Source organism: Macrobrachium nipponense, chromosome 36 (assembly GCF_015104395.2).
Source record: "Macrobrachium nipponense isolate FS-2020 chromosome 36, ASM1510439v2, whole genome shotgun sequence".
NCBI lineage: Eukaryota > Metazoa > Arthropoda > Malacostraca > Decapoda > Palaemonidae > Macrobrachium > Macrobrachium nipponense.
Window position 1 is genome coordinate 51,325,788 of NC_087220.1, and position 17,745 is coordinate 51,343,532.

Genomic DNA, 17,745 nt, shown 5'->3' on the forward strand with positions numbered 1-17,745 from the left:
TTTCCTTATGATTATTTTAGAGTTGTGTTTTACAAAAATCAGTTTGTAGTCATATTACCGTGTTTATTAAAGCAACATGCTAATACTCTAAACTCAAAGCTTTACATAGTATGACAATTATGCACAAAATGCAGCTAATCTTCACAACAAAATTTAAGATGCTTGTGTTTCAAATGACTCATGAACATAAGTCCTTTGACAAAATAATACCATTGGTATTTATAGGAAACAACACTTGACACAATATGTATTCATATAATAATGTAAATCCTGTATTCTTAATAACAGATATATAGGAAAGTTGAAAAAAGGAAATGGAAGACTGAAAGAAAAAAATCACGGGTAAACCAATTAGTGTACTTATACTGTACTGAACAATGTAAATATTCTGCAATAATGTAGACACTGTGTCAAATTATTTATTGCAGACACTATGTCAAATTATATGTGAAAATTATTCGTACCACCATTAAGAGACTATAACAAATTACATGTGAAAATTATTCTTATCACCCGAGACTATACAAATTACATGTGAAAATTATTCTTATCACCCTGCAAGTAATCATTACCAGCACAAACTGTAAGGCTTTCCTTCTGTCACAAAGCATGGCATGCATACCTCTTTCAAATACCTTCAGTGATTACAAATCATATAGTAAAGAACTAATGCTTGAATGCTTATATTCACCGTGGCAACTCAGCATGGACGGTTAGAAACATTTTGCATTTATAACCTGTATTTCTTAGGTGTTACTTACTTTACTAATTTCACAACGCTTTAAATTATGACTTAATATAAAGAGCCAAATTTCCTGTCAACATTGTACACACTAATTATCTGAATGTTTTTGAATGAGCATGTGTACTGGGGATGGATTTCATTAAAGTCAGACAGCTGGAAAGAACATTATGTCAGAGCAATTATGACTTTACCTCCATGAGAAGAATAAGAACATAAAAATTTTTCGGGGTTCAAATTTACCTTCTAAAAAGAACCTTACACCATCAGCAGAGATGCTAATAGAAAAAATTTAAGCATATACAGTATTTTATAGTGAACAATTATAATCTCGCAACAATATTTCATGAAATTCACATGGCACCAATAACGAAAGCACAAAAACAATTATTAGGACCTTCCTCCAATAAGCATCTTTAAACATCCGATGTCACTTACATAGACATTTAAAGATCTGCTTTTGGGTAAAATGGAATTACAGTAGTACTGTATTTGGGTTTTCAAGCAGACCAGCAAGGGTTTGCCCAGGTAGTGTAACTGAAGCTTCTAAGAAGTGAGCAAAGACACCTGAAATGTGGTAGATTACACTATATTTCCAGTAACTGGTATTCTACATTCCAATAGAACTACTATTAAATAAAAAATTTAAATGCTTTTACAAAGCAAAAGCTTTGTAAGAACTTGGAATTACAATTATGTGCACTATAACAAAAGAGCATTTAAAACTGACAGTGTTATCTATAATTATATATGGTATAAAAAGGTACTCTTTATGAACTTAAACTACATGCTTTCAACATACTGCGCTCCACTGTAATCCTCATCACGAGGATGATAATTTACAGACTAAATATCACTCATGAACAGTAGAGAATGTTTGGGAACTGAGGCCAGCAAAACTAACTTTCTAGTTGAAGAAACTCAGCTGTCTTGTCCCGTTGAGAGTAGATTGACAGCCTTCTGGAGATTTGACATGGCCGTTTTGGAATCTTCATAGTCTAAGGCAGATACCGCCCATCGGCAATACTTCTGTGCTTTTGTTATCATGTCTGGGCTAAGTTTTGGTAGATTACCTGCGGACAAAAATATCCATACTAAATACTATCTTATAGAAACTGGATTTTAAGGATGAAACCTAAGGATTAAAAGTTATTACAAGAAAACTGAATAAGTGAAGGAACTTTTTACAAACCAACAAACTGCTTTGTTAGGAACCAAAAGATAATACAGGTAGTGCTCGAGTTACGATAATTCGTTTTACGATAATCCGATGTTACGATGGGGTTAGCAATTAATACTAAAAAAAAAAAAAAAAAGTTGAAAATGCGTATTTTTAAATTTCGCGCACAGCGAGCGCTGGCAGCAGCGTACTACGCTGTACGATATGTTGGCCCGAGAGCGAGAGGCTGGCGTAGGTACAGCGGCAATGAGTTCGACCTCACTTGCGCTCGTTTTGAACCAAGAAACATTAGGTCGGTGTTCGTTTGTGATTTGAGAGTTTTTTTAAGTACCGAAAATTAAAACAAAAAAACTATGTCTGCCAAACAACCAAATAGGTGTCCTGCTGGTAGTGCAAAAAAGAAGAGGCAATCCATCACTTTGGAGCAGAAACTGAAAATAATAAACCAGCGTGAAGCGGGAAAGGCAGTCATGGTTATCGCACGTGACGAACGTTTATCGCAATCGACGGTATCCACCATCCTCAAGGACAAGAAACGCGTAATGGATGCTGTAAAGGCATCTGCTTCAGTTCATTCAACGGTTATATCAAAGAAGAGGATAGGGCCTTTGGAAGAAATGGAGCAATTACTGGTCACGTGGATGGAGGATCAATACAAAAGCGTATTGCCGCTCACCCTCTTAACCATTCAGACAAAGGCGCGCATGCTTTTTGAAGAGCTGAAGAAGAATTATGATGATAACCACAACAAAAGTTTTGCAGCAAGTGCTGGATGGTTTCGTCGTTTCAAGAACCGCCATAATTTTCACAGTGTGAAAATTAGCGGTGAAGCAGCAAGCGCTGATGCCGACGGGGCCGCTAAATTTAAGGATGTTTTAAACGAGATCGTCGTTAATGAAGGCTACTTGCCAGAGCAAATCTTTAATGTTGACGAAACCGGACTTTATTGGAAACGTATGCCACAACGGTCCTACATCCACAAAGAAGCAACGGTGATGCCCGGTTTTAAGGCATACAAGGATCGATTGACTCTTCTGCTTGGGGGAAATGTGGCTGGGTATAAACTTAAGCCCTTTATGATTTATCACTCAGAAAATCCAAGGGCTTTAAAAAACATCGACAAGCAGACACTTCCTGTGCATTACCGTCATAATAAAAAAGCTTGGATGACTGCAATATTGTTCGAGGACTGGTTCGTTCATTGCTTCATTCCGGAAGTGAAAGATTATTGTAGAAAAAATAACATCCCCTTCAAAATTCTTCTGATTCTCGACAATGCTCCTGGCCACCCTCAGCACATCGGAGTATTAACGAGAATGTAAAAGTTGTGTTTCTGCCACCAAACACAACTTCTCTCATACAACCCATGGATCAGGGTGCTGTGGCTACGTTCAAGGCGTATTATCTTCGGAACACGTTTGCGCAGGCTGTTCAGGCTACGGATAACGAGGAGAAAGATCTCAGAACTTTCTGGAAAGAATTTAGTGTTCTTAACTTTATGAACATTGGAAGGGCGTGGAAGGAGGTAAAGAAAGAGTGTATGAATGGGGTCTGGAAAAATCTGCTGAAAGTGTATGTGAACTCGTTTAAAGGTTTCGATCAGAATGAAGAAGAAGTGGAAATCAATAAAAAGATCTTGATACTTGGGAAAAGTTTAGATTTAGAAATTGACGAGGAAGATATCCAAGAACTTATAGATGTGCAAGATGTAGAGCTAACGGCAGAGGATTTAATTGCACTTGCAGAAGAGAAAAAAAAAGCAGAAGAGGAAGAAGAAATAAAAGAGCCGGAGCGAACGTTTACGACTAAAAAACTGGCAGAGGCGTTTGCTTTATTTGATCAAGGACTGAAACTTTTAAGTGAAATAGATGGGGACGAGGAACGGTTTGCCAAAGTTCAGAGGGCTCATCAAGACAGTGTTGCATGTTACCGATTAATTTATGAAGAACGAAAAAAACGCACTGTGCAACCTACAATGGATTTTTTCTTCAAGAGAACGACTCCAGTGCATTCCGCTTCCCCCAGCCCTACCCCCTCACTTGAGACTCGATCCTGTACGTCTCGGAACAGTTGTTTCCTCGAGACACCTGAACTTACAGAAGAAGAAATTTTATCTGAGGAAGAGCGAATTGATGATCCTGCTGCTTTATCATCATCCTCCTCTTCCGATCTTTAGTTATAGTAGCCATGAACAGCCTGACACCGATCACGTATGCCGACAACGGACCGAATCTTGGTGAGTACCCTTTACGCTACAGTCTGATCCTTGTTCTTATTATTAAGTTTCTTTTTATACTTAATTATCATAAGTCAATCTGCATTGAAACACCCGAACTAGCTGATATTAATAATTACTATACCTTATATGTATAGGTATACTGTGTAGTGTAGGCTAATCTTCCATATATGTGTATATAGCCTAGCCTATATGGTACTGATTAACTTAGTGTAGGCTAGGCTATATCCGAGATACGATTTTCTCAACTTACGATGGGTTTTTCGGAACCTAACCCCATCGTAAGTAGGAGAATACCTGTACAGTAAAAGGATCCTACCTTCAGTACTGGGTACAACACCTGGGGCAATAACAGGAGCTGCAGCTGGAGTGGGGAATGAGTGAGGCACCTATAAAGACAAAGTAGTTGACAAATAACGTTATAAAATCAGTGACATAAAAATATATCATTTGTGATAATTATAAAGCACGCTGACTTGACTCAAGATATCTAAATACAGTACTTATTATCATTAAGCAGTTTAATATGCCAAGTGAGGAGAGAGCAAAAGGAATTGGTGAAAAATGAATTATTCAAGTAGCAAAGGAATGCTTGAACCTTTCATACTCCTTTCTGGTTGTTGAAGAGAGTAAGAACTCATACAGAGCAGTGAATTAAATATTAATTTGATTAAATTATGTCAATAAAAGAAATGTGCATTCAAAAATGATAAATTAACAGAACAAATAAAATCTAACACATCCAATCATAAAACACATAAATGGTTGCAATAATGAACAGAAACATTGTGCAATGGCCCTTTGGGAGTTAGATTAAAAGTAATTTGCATCTAATTCCACTGATATTTACTGCATTTCCTGAAAGCCTCTGTAATCTGTAAGAAAGACACTTCTGCAGATGAAGGACTGCATAAGTAAAAGAATGAAATGATACTTACTGGGGGATGAGGAAATGCTGCAGCGGCAGGGGTATTCTGGGGTTGAGAGCGAGAATCTGATCCACTTGGAGCCAATGGAATACCATGAGTAGGTGATGAGGAGGACACAGAAGGCAGACCAGCTGGATCACTGTTTGGAACAGATGGCAAGCCTGGGTGTGGCTGTGGGGGTTGTGACCAGCCCAGTCCAACTGCACCTTCACCTTCTTTGTCCAAGTCTTCTCCTAGGCCTTCATCCTCTGAAAGCATCATCATTTGAATTACTTATGGCCTTGCTAAACAACAATGGTTTAATTCGATAAAACAATGCAATTAGGATTTATATATGGAGGTCATAATATATTTATCATATATTTTGTAAATATGCATACTAGAAAACAAAGCAAAGTACAGTACTTCCAAAAACATTTGTATTCAAGGAACATAAATTTTTTTGAGCAAATTGTATTTTTTCTAGGCATGCACACCAGAGCTTTTTAAGTAGAAGTGTTTCTATTTAAAATGCGATGGCTTTTATTTCATAGGAACAAATCAACATTACTTCTCTACATATTGTTGGTGTCCATACCATTGGCAAAGCTTTTATTTTACTCCAGCTGAATCATTACAAAGATGTAAGGCAAATTTGTAACTTCTGATGGCCTCTGAGAGGTTTGACTGACAAAAATAGAACAATTTAATAAAAAAAAAAAAAAAAATGTCAACACCCACCTCCACCCATTGGCCCTGGAATTGGAGTTTCACCGTTCTTCAGGCAGTTATGAATGTATGTGGCTTTCCACTTGGCATACTTCCTCTGAGCTGCCACTTCCTCTGTCAGTTCTCCAAAAACTTCACACACATCAAATATCAGACCAGCTGTATAAAATACTTTAACCACATTTCTGCAAATGTATTTAAGTGTTAGTAAACATGGATAAATTAATGACATGTTTTAGCTTAAGTATAATGGAATATCCATTACAAAAAGTATATTAGGAAAAAGATAACATTATTACTAGGAAAAGACATGAAACCATTTTTTATTGGAATCGGACAACTTTTACCAGCATGAATGAAATACGTAAAAATTTGTAAAAGCATATTTTGCAAAGCTGTACTATACAAAGAAACCTATCATGCCAGGCTTACATTTTTTTTTAAATTGGATTTTTCCAATCCTTAAAAAATATCTAACTCATGCATTAACTGCAGGAATTGAGAACCCTAAGACCAATAAGTAAATAGAATTTTGTGCTGAAACACTGAAAGACATGCATGGATATACAGTATCAATAATGAAAGACATGCATGGATATACAGTATCAATAATGAAAGACATGCATGGATATTTTACATAGTTCAATAATGAAAAAGAACATGCATTGGATAATACAGTATCAATAATGAAAGACATGCATGGATATACAGTATCAATAATGAAAGACATGCATGGATATACAAGTATCAATTAAAATTGAAAAGGACATGCTATGGATATACAATACTCAATAATGAAAGACATGCATGGATGATTTACAAATGGGGATCAATAATGAAAGACATGCATGGATATACAGTATCAATAATGAAAGACATGCATGGATATATAGTATCAATAATGAAAGACATGCATGGATATACAGTATCAATAATGAAAGACATGCATGGATATACAGTATCAATAATGAAAGACATGCATGGATATACAATATCAATAATGAAAGACATGCATGGATATACAATATCAATAATGAAAGACATGCATGGATATACAATATCAATAATGAAAGACATGCATGGATATACAGTATCAATAATGAAAGACATGCATGGATATACAATATCATAGATATTATGTGAAGGTGTCTTTATGAAGTGGAAGCATCTTCTGTGAGAGTTTTCTAATCTTTGCTTGAACTCAGAATTCTATTTACTGAACTGAAGGCATTCCTGTTAGTTATTTTTCATCCATTTCCTTCCCTCTCTTCTCAATTATCTAACTAGTAACTTGACTTCACCCTCTGCCATTTTCAATCTTTGGGCAAGGCCTAAGATTACTATTAATATATTGAAATGCAATCTAACAAGACCACCGAGAGTTTAGCCATGAGACTAAGTGGCATTATTTATCCACTGTATAATAATACTGCAATGGTAATAAACCATCTGAAAACTTGGCAGACTATAAATAACATCAAAAATAAAATCCTGGTCTCTCACTATATTCTCATTGACACAAACTGAGTTCAACAGATAAGCTGGATATGAATACATTAAGCATAACAGACAGACAAAAGGTACAATATTGTTAATAGCTAAAGAAATCTAAAAATGGATGTACAAAGTTTCAAAGCAAGAATGTTTTGTTCTATAAACTTAAAGCAAAGCTCAAGACAATCTGCAAGGTAAAACAATTCCCAAAATATTGCTACCATAAATGAGAGGTATTATGTGTATACAATAAATAGTAACCGAACCATATATTAATATTCTCATAATTACAAATGTAATTTCTAAAGAGTTGTAAAATTTAAATTGTTGTTACCTTCATAAATCTGAATACCAAAAGATGACCTAATATAACATAATAACAATTTAAATTGAATCATAAGAAAAATAACAAAAATTTATGCCTTACTTGTTAAACCTTGCAGCCCTATCCTCTCCATCTGCCCAAATGAAGAGCTTATGCGCTACATTTTCAACTAGGGCTTGACCAGCAACATCACTAGTCACCGATTCATTATCAGAATGCTCCTGAAAAGGAAGAAGATGACCATTTGAAAAGGAAGAAGATGACCATTATGTTACCTTTTGTAAATCTAGCATTCCTGCAGTACGTTCCTACATCTTCTCTATCCCTAATTTTTGATGGGTGCTTTTAGCAATTGGGAAAATTTTGAAAAACAATCTTAAATATATGTCCATTTTTACTAGCTATTTTGTGACTGGTTAAAATAAAACGGTCATACCTGTATGGCCCAAAATATTCCTACTTGATGTACAAAAGGATCTAAATGTTAAATGATGAAAATGCACAATGAGTAATGTATATAAAAAATTCAATACTACTCTCTGTAAACACTAGATTACCCTTTTAAAGCTTTCCAAGTAATCCATAAGGCTGGTCAAAAGTGCTCTGGCTTCTGGCGACTTTCGGTCAATCTTGAGGGCTGTCTGAAGGCCATACAGACGGGCTGTAAAAACACAAAACAAAAATGAAACCTGAATATTTAAATGGGGATGACAAGCAAAATGCAATACCTGAAATACATTACATACATATGTCAAATAAATAAAAAAAATATTACATACATATGTCAAATAAATAAAAAATAATAATGAATAAATTATATGAAAAATAAAGAAAAATGTTATTGTTATAATACAATTAAGTTTGTTCATACTTACCTGGCAGATATATATATAGCTGTATTCTCTGAAGTCCCGACAGAATTTCAAAATTCGCGGCACACGCAGTGGGCGGCCAGGTGGTAGTACCCATTCCCGCCGCTGGGAGGCGGATATCAGGAACCATTCCCATTTTCTATTCATATTTTATCAGTGCCACTGTCTCCTGAGGGGAGGTGGGTGGGCACTTTAATTATATATATCTGCCAGGTAAGTATGAACAAACTTAATTGTATTATAACAATAACATTTTGTTCATGAAACTTACCTGACAGATATATATATAACTGAATCCCACCTTCGGATGGTGGGAAGAGACAGAATAGGATTTTTAGGAAACTAAATTAAGTAGATGATATACATCTTGGTTCCTCACCTGTTAGCATAGCCGACTTCGTGATTACTGTCACCAAAGTCTGCTTCTGCTTTACTAGAGTTGCCAGCGAGGTAGAGACCTGTAATGCTGGTGCGCTCTAGATGATCTGTCAACGGGGGCGTGACCACAATGTGACTAGACCATATGACCATACTTCTGAGGGCAACGAAGCTAAAACCACCACCTGACCTAACCTATCAAAGTTAGTTCCATAACTTCTAGGCTAAAGAAAAGGAACGCGCCTCAAGCGACCAACCCTTCAAAGTTAAAAGCACACCTATCCCTTTTCTATAAGATAGGATTCGTGTTGCTTCCTGCCCCCAATAATATATCTACGGATATGTATGGTCCTAGCGACTTACAGATCTCAAATGTCGTCTTCACATCCCGTCGGGAGTGTGAAGCGAACACAGAGTTGCTTCACTAAAGCGTGGCACTCAGGATGTTACTGAGTGTCATGCTCTGCTGAAATGCTTTTGAGGCCGCGCCCTCACCTCTTGAGCATTCATATTAAGAAAAAATCTCAAATCTTTATGCAAACATAATGAATGAGACTTTTTAAAAGAACTCCTTGACTATAATGCCAGGGTGTTCTTGGACATGAACCAGTCTGGTCTTTTTACGGAACACCGCAGATTGTCCGTTGACCTCGACTTTCTATAGTTTTATCAAGATAAAACTTGAGAGACCCGACAGGACACAGGACTCTCTAATGCCCTTGCCCAATAATTTGTGCCATACCCTTGGTCTCCAAGCCTTCGGGTCAAGGGTTAGACAGGTTTTCGTTCTTACCAAGAACGGAAGGCTTAGAGGACAGACCGCATTATGTCCTTTAAAGCCAAAACCTCTGATGATGGCTAAAACCTCACTAACCTCTTTGCCGTGGCTAGAGCGGTTAGAATGTTAGCCTTTCTGGTCACGTGTATTAAGTTCGCAGAAAGGATAGGTTCGAAATGCTTTTGGCATCAGAAACTCAGACTACGTCTAAGTTCCATGCCGGAACCTTCGATCCAGAGAATTTCAAGATCTCCACAGACCTCAAAGATCGTGAAGCTTTGTTGTTTGACAGAACCGAATCTCTGAGCCTAGAGGCCGTCAACAACATATTTGCATATTCTACAATAGTTAGGACTTCTAGCTTATCTTATACTTCAGACGGAAAGATAGAACCATAAAGAAATTCACAGAGGTCGAGGTGGAGGAACAGTCATTTTCCCTTCACTATCTCCAGAAACGGCCCCCTCCGATTGAACACTGAAAATAGGCAGCACTGCTTTGCCTTGGCCAAGAGACTGCCATTAATCTTGAAGATCTTATCGCTTCTCGATAGTCTGAACGCCTTCAGACTCAGAGAGGAGAGATATTAGATACTTCACTAAGTGACGATGTTAGATTACACCGATTCTCTCGGGAAGGGTCTTTGGACAATTCTCTCTGAATTACATGACCTCTGTGAATCCAACCTCTTAAAGGCCAACATGGTGGCGACTAATGCTAATCCTCTAGGATCATGAATAAGGGAACAACTTAAGAGGAAGCTCCTTCGTCTTCAATATTACGAAAAACTTAACGAAAGGACACCCTCAGTCTCTCCTCAACTTTCGACATACTTCTAAGTGAGGATTACTCAGACGTCAGTAGTTGCTGCCTTCGATCAAGAAGACCCGCACGGACGTGCACTAGTTTAACGAACCTCTTGAGGATCGTTACGTTCCGTGCCCAAGCCCATAACCAACTCTCTCTTCTTGAGCTATGAGAGAGCTGAGAAATTATTCAAGATGATTTGGACCACTCGATCAAAACTCACTCTTCGAGGAACTGGAGAGCCGACCAAATTGGCTTCCAATTCTTTCAGACAATGTGCCAGGACATCTGTTCCTCTGTTCGGATGTCTGGCACCCTCTCGCTATCATCTGAGGTGATCCTCAAGCCGTTGAGAGAAAATTAGAATTATTACTAGATCTTTGATGTTATTCCAATTTCTCCGTGAGGAAAAACTGTAGAGGTCTGAATTGCTGTTTATTCAGGGAAAACAAGCTTCTCCAGCGAGGAAATGGTCCCCAGCAAACTCATCCATTCCCTCACTCAGCCTGCTTCCTTCCCTAAATAAGGCTGCGATTTGCATAAGCAGGAGAGCATTATTATAGTGCTATGCCGCGGTAGACTCATACAGAATTCTGTTACAGTGCGGTAAAACCGCACCGAACAGGTATAAGAGATATCTTGTTGAAATTTTCTAAGTAAACGGAAGGCATGTTCATTCATGATTACTAGAAATTTCCTCAACCCGAGGCTAAAATCCATGATTGTAGGGCAGAGAGACGGCTAGTCAGCCATTCCCGCAGGGAGAGAGACCGTAACCAACCGCGCATGTCACAGAGCTAGCCGGTACTGCGTAGATCACAGTAACAGCAGCCTTGTTCATTCATCGTCTCGCACTATCTGCCTGAGTTGCCAGCTACTCCCTTTATGAAGGAATAGGTATATTATCGAGCAAAAGGAAACTCTCAAGCAGGCATATTTAAACAAAACAGAATTCGCTAAATACAGAAGCTGAGTTGGTGTTGTCGTAACAATACCTTAAGAGTTGTTCTTACTCCGAAAACTCTTGGAAGGTTGAAGGGAGTGTCAATTAAATACATTAGAACAACAGTTCTTTCGGCTTCTATCCGTAGAGGTAAATACGATATGCGTATATGACTTGACCCATGCTTTAGCAAAATGACGCAAAGATAAACTACGTAAGTATTGTAGTAATTTGAACATCGAATTCTCTACTACATCTTTCCTCGACGAGGAAAAGAGAAAGAAAGGAAAATGACTGTCCACGTTCTAATGAATGAGACTTTTTAAAAGAACTCCTTGACTCTTTGCCAAGAGAAGGGAGTAATATTCGAATAGAGATCATCAAGTGAGAACCGAGGATCGAAAAGGACCGTTCAATGTTCTTATGATATTGGACATAAGACTTCCTGGATCTAGTCTACAAGTCTTTTTCTTACTCCCCGGATGAGCCTCTGAAAATGAATGAGAGCTCTTCCGAAATTTGTTAATGAGAGTTTATCCGCTTAAACGATAAAAACGTTAAAATCTATGTCAATGAGAACTACCCCATTTATGAGGGGTCCCCCACTTAAATGACAAAACGTTAAGTATCTTGACAATGGGGAAAACGTCCTTACTTGACAAAACAATTAGCACTTTGCTAATAGGGGAAAACCCTTTAACATGACTGAAAGTCACCCAGGAATCCGAGTATATAATCTTCCCGATTCTCAGAGAAATCGATGAAGAGGCAAGAGGGATCGAAGAAAAAATTCGGGTATGTCTCTCCGCTAACTCCGAATCCTTTTTTAAAAATTTCTGTAAAGGAATGTCCTGTGGAGAGTCCTGAAAAACCTCCTCTTGACGAGCGTTTAGAAAGCGTCAAGCGTCCTAAGAAACGTCCTGAACAGCAATAAGACGCCGTCTACAAGTCTTTTTCTCTCGCAAAGCGTCCTGCCAAGCTTCCACCGAAGCGTCCTGGCGAATGTCCACAAAAGCGTCCTCATAAGCGTTCTGCCAAGCGTCCTGCTGAGCGTCCTCATAAGCGTTCTGCCAAGCGTCCTGCTGAGCGTCCTCAAAAGCGTCCTGCTTAGCGTCCTGGAAAGCGTCCTGCTGAGCGTCCTCAAAAAACGTCCTGCTTAGCTGCGAGCGTGTCTGTGCAGAGAACACCAAGTGTTCTGAACGACATTTCAGAGAGGATCTCGTTGAGCACCCTGATGCATGCAAGGCCCGCCAAGAGGCGTCCTGGTGAGCGACCTTGCCAACATCTCAATGTTATGACGTACCGCATTTTGCGTAGGACGTTGAATATTTTCAAGGGACGTCCTCATGCGAGTCTCCTTGGAGAGCCGCACGCTGCTCCTGAAGTGTGTGAACACTAAGGAAGACGTACGGCTTTCGTCTTCAAGATGGGCCTTAAAGACCTTCATACCTTCTTACAAAGACAGTGGCCGCCTGTGCGACAACTTGCGTCTTAGTAATGCAAAAGAACATCTTCAGAAACGCACTCAGCAAAGGAACGCCGAGCGTCCGAAAGACACCCTCGCAAGGTGCTTGCCGAGCGTCATGGAGAACGTCTCTACTTGTAGGACGTCGAGCACCTCCAAAAGCTTCCTCATGTCTAAATTGCCCTTCTTATGCCGAACCAGAGACATAAGTTGTTTGACTGTGCAAAGCAGCTTGCCGGACGTCAAACTTATCAGCTTGAACAACATCCTTTTTTGAAGTAAAGCGAACGTTACATAACGTATACGGAGCGCCATGGGAAGGAGACGAATACTGAGTTGCTCCTCCAAAAGGTGGAATCAAGAATGTCCTTGATTACCATATTCTTTTGGAATGCTAGCGAGGTTGAAACAGCTCTAACTTCATGAGCGTTCACTCGCAGGAGGCTCAAACCACTCTTCTGGTAAGATGAATGAGCCTCCTTAATAATGTCCCTTAGGAAAAGAGCCAGTGCATTCTTCGAAAAGGGTAAATGTGGTCTCTTCCTGAGCACCATAAATTACCCGAAGGACCTCTTACTTCCTTCGTTTATGTAAATAAAATTTGAGAGCCCTGACAGGGCACAGGACTCTTTCATCCTCTCGTGACGAGAGAGAGGACGTGAAACGTCCTCTTCTCTAAAGCTTCTTAAGAGGGCGCGAGTCCTTCCGAGAGCTCCAACCCCTGTGTGGGGAGGACGCCTCGGAGGACGAGAAGCAATCCTTCAAGATTCGTGCACGTGCTCGATCTTCGGCAGCCTGGGAAGCGACAACCGGACCTGCCGAAAGGAAGCCAGATCAGCGTGAAAAACCCGTAACCCTCCTTCGGCTTTTGACATGCCCTCTCCCTGGTTTCCTGGGAGTCCGACAGAGGTCTAGGCCTAGAGGCGTTATGGGGCCGATCTGACGTTCCCTCCTGACGAGAGAGAGGACGTGAAGCGTCCTCTTCTCTAAAGCTTCTTAGAGGGCGCGAGTCCTTCCGAGAGCTCCAACCCTTGCGCGGGGAGGACGCCTCGGAGGACGAGAAGCAATCCTTCAAGATTCGTGCACGTGCACGATCTTTAGCAGCCTGGGAAGCGTCAACAGGTCCTGCCGAAGGGACGCCAGATCGGTGGGGAGCCCCCGTAACCCTCTTGCGGCTTTCGACATGCCCTCTCCCTGAGTCCTGGGAGTCCGACAGAGGTCCAGGCCTAGAGGCATTATGGGGCCGATCTGACGCCCCCTCCACAACACAAGGGGCACTACTCTTCACAACACTGATTGGAGAGCGAGCACTTTAGTCTAAGATTACTTGATGTAATCCTCTAGCAGACACTTCTTCTAGGCCCGTAAACCATACCACAGGATTAGGCAAAATAAATCCTACAGGAGGTTAGAAGGTTCATTATTTCTAACTTCTGTTTACTGTGGAGGAAAACTCCTGATTCTAACACGCTCTAAAATGCGTACATGAATCCTACTTCTTCCGTAATCAGTCACACATTACACTAATTACATTGATCTTTATGCAAAGAAAACATGTAAACGTCATATATACTAAGCGAGTGTCTACCGAAAGTTCCGGTAGCCTCACCTTACCCCATGCAGACAACAAAGTCTGAAACTAGGCTAACTAGCTTCAGACATCATATGCAATGAAAAAATTTAACTTATGATAGCGTATGCCTAGCCACAAATCCAAGTCAATAATCGAAAGAATAATTAGGATACTTAAGCGGCTAATGAAGTTTCAAAATCCTAGGCGGAGGTCTGTAAACAGTTGTTTACCGACCGGCGACAGAAAAAATATGAATAGAAAATGGGAATGGTTCCTGATATCTGCCTCCCAGTGGCGGGAATGGGTACTCACCACCTGGCCGCCCACTGCGTGTGCCGCGAATTTTGAAATTCTGTCGGGACTTCAGAGAATACAGCTATATATATATTTGTCAGGTAAGTTTCATGAACAAAATAACTATGATCAAGAAGCTGACAAGAGATTGATGTGAGCCTCAAAAAAGAAAAACCTTGCACCCAGCCTAATTATTCAAATAAAAATAAGATAATATCATAATCTGGTCACAGCTGGCATACAACTACCAGAGAACTATGTGGTAATGAACTTAACAAGAGAAAGATAAGACTGAGAATTATATTTAATAGAGTACTATGTACGTACTTATGGTATAATCTTGGAAGATCCAAATACAAAGGATACTCAGAATTATGAAAAATCTTATAAGGAATACACATTAAGCTAACCAAATGCCAGTGCCAGGGATCATTGTTAAAAACTGGTTACAGGAGTTAAGGAGGAACAGGGCAGTAAAACAGATGAGCTACCACTGTATGCATAACTTTTGAAGTATACCAGTTTTCTATTACGTGCAATAAGAACCCCTTCTAGCAGCACTCAAAGAAGCACAGTATAAAATCCTTTCAGCTAGACTGCTATAGGCACCAGAAGAATTGGAAGACCCAATCTGGATATGAACGATGAGAGACAAGGTTGGGTATGAATGGATATTTGTGGAAATAAAAGCTAAGACATAAGCGGTGGAATTTCACAAATACCCTTTGCATCACAGTATAGGAGGCGATGGTTACACTGGGGTTGGTCAACTTTCAATTTATGAATTTTTGATAAAATTTCATCTCTTTACATTGTGACTAATTGTGGTGACACAATACACCTTATTTTTCCACTGCTTCTCTGTGCTATAGATATAACTAATTACTACACTGCTGTTTGCAACTCTGCACTATACTACCATAATTTTTCTTCCCCTTCATTCCCTCCCTCATCAAGGTAAGGACCTGGTAGCCAATGTTTGGTTCGGTTAGGTGCGGTTGAGTTAGGCAGCAACCCAAAAAGGCAAGTTCCTGGCACCCTTGGTTAAGTGTAGTAGTTGGCTTTGGTTACAAACCTATTAATGATTTTAATTTAATGTGCACTGGGGTATGTTACATAAGGAGGGTGAAGCTCCCAAGGTTAGGTAAGGACCTGGTGCTGTAATGTAGGTTAGGTTTTCCCTGACCCAAAAACCCTGGTTTCCAAATAAGAGCCCCCAATAATAATTGGATAAATGGGGTCCAATATTTTTAAAATCTGAAATGTTAAAAAAAAAAAAAAGAAGTTAAGTATATCTTAGTTTAACCAGACCACTGAGCTGATGAACAGCTCTCCTAGGGTTGGGCCGAAGGAGTAGATATTTTGACGTGGCTAGAAACCAACTGGTTACCTAACAACGGGACCTACAGCCTATTGTGGGGTACGAACCACATCATATCGAGAAATTAATTTCTAATCACCAGAAACAAATTCCTCTGATTCCGCGTTGGCAGGGTGGGGAATTGAACTTTGGACTATCGAAATGGTAAGCTGAAATGTTCAAAACACTCTCTAAAACATATGAAACCCATACTTTCAACTCCAGAATTATGGATTAGAGGGAAAACTCATCGTGGTGACTCATCTGTTCACTAGTTTGAACAATACAATTAATTCTTAAACTCCTGAAGTTGCCTAAAAATGCCTAAAAACTGAGAAACAATGCATTTCGGATCACACTGGTAATTCTAGGGAATAACTCCGCACGGACTGCGAGGAACCTTCTCGCATATACAACAGCCACTAAGGATTAGTGTTTCAAATGTATTTCGCCGTGTTTAGTACTAGCCCCTGGGGGTTAATTACAGTCGACCCCCAAAAATAACGGTAAATTCTTAATAAGCAACCCAAATAGTATTACAGGAAACTGTAACTTCCAAATAAATGCACGGCACAGAGTTATTACCTAGATTTACTTCGCATTCAATGGGGAAATAAAAATTATGATTTCCTACCACTGTTGTATAGAGTTAGCCTATCCAACCAAGCCTTTCCAAAGGAATTTTACCTTGACAAAACTCGTCTGAGCTACGTCACGATTGATTGAATGATTGGTTTATGGATTAGCGACACAACAAATTAATGCTACTGCAAATATTTAGTGTGTAGACAAGGGACGTAATCTCAGGACTACGCCTACTTCTAGGCTAGGTAGTGGTAATTAGGTATAGTAGCTAGCCCTATAGCTACAGGCTACGTACTAGCTAGGTAGCTACTAGGCTAGGTAGTAGGTAGGTAGGCTAGTATGCAAAAATATACTTAAATGCTTCCCTTCCTGAATATTTATGTATATTATTAAAGCGTGGTGTATAACCTTTAATTAACTCTTAAAAGCAGTAAAAAGGAGTAAAATTCATTACCTAACTAAAACCGAACCACGGTCAAGGCCATGAAACTCGCCCTGGCCAAGACTACGAGATAATACAAGGAAATGCTAATTTAAATACGAAAATGCCTTCTCTACATTTGCTTACCCCAATAAGACACCACTGGCTCTCTCTTGTCATAATCACTGGCGAGTTTTAAGTAATGCTGGACTTGTTTCAGCTGAGGAGGGCACGGGGGAAGGTTAACAGCCGACATGTTTGTTATTGTTTTCGCCTTCCTTCTCTTTGACAGATGGAGAGGTGGGCACAACAGCTGTTGACTTCCTACAGTAGAGATATATCAAATAGATATCCCTTTCTCCCCAGCCCTTCAAATTGTTATTTTTATCGTTTTAAACTTACAAAAATCGTAATAACGTTTCTACCAAATTTTCGAGTCAATTTATTGCATCATATATTGAAATATACTTCATTGAAATATACATCGTGTCTTGAAATATACTGTTTATGCTTTTGTCATAAATCTTGGTTTATTCTCGTTCACGGTTCTATACGTGCATTTCTGCTTTCAGTGGCATATTTCAAGAGAAGTTATGAACATAAAGACTTTGATTTTCTGTTCAATTATTCCTTTGTCAATAAAGCTCAATGCGAA

At 39.3% G+C, this 17,745-nt stretch overlaps 1 protein-coding gene across 1 annotated transcript; it reads right to left on the minus strand.

Annotated features, from left to right (window-relative positions):
- On the minus strand, window positions 1-17,396 carry LOC135203646 (vacuolar protein sorting-associated protein VTA1 homolog). The gene is made up of 8 exons (XM_064233494.1): window positions 17,238-17,396; window positions 8,172-8,275; window positions 7,717-7,835; window positions 5,808-5,980; window positions 5,097-5,335; window positions 4,478-4,547; window positions 1,647-1,815; window positions 1-1,309 (listed from the first exon to the last, which is right to left on the minus strand). Exons 1-7 carry the CDS (start codon window positions 17,344-17,346, stop codon window positions 1,664-1,666), a joined length of 966 nt encoding a protein of 321 aa, XP_064089564.1. The 5' UTR covers window positions 17,347-17,396; the 3' UTR covers window positions 1-1,309; window positions 1,647-1,663.
- Window positions 17,397-17,745: the final 349 nt, after the last annotated feature.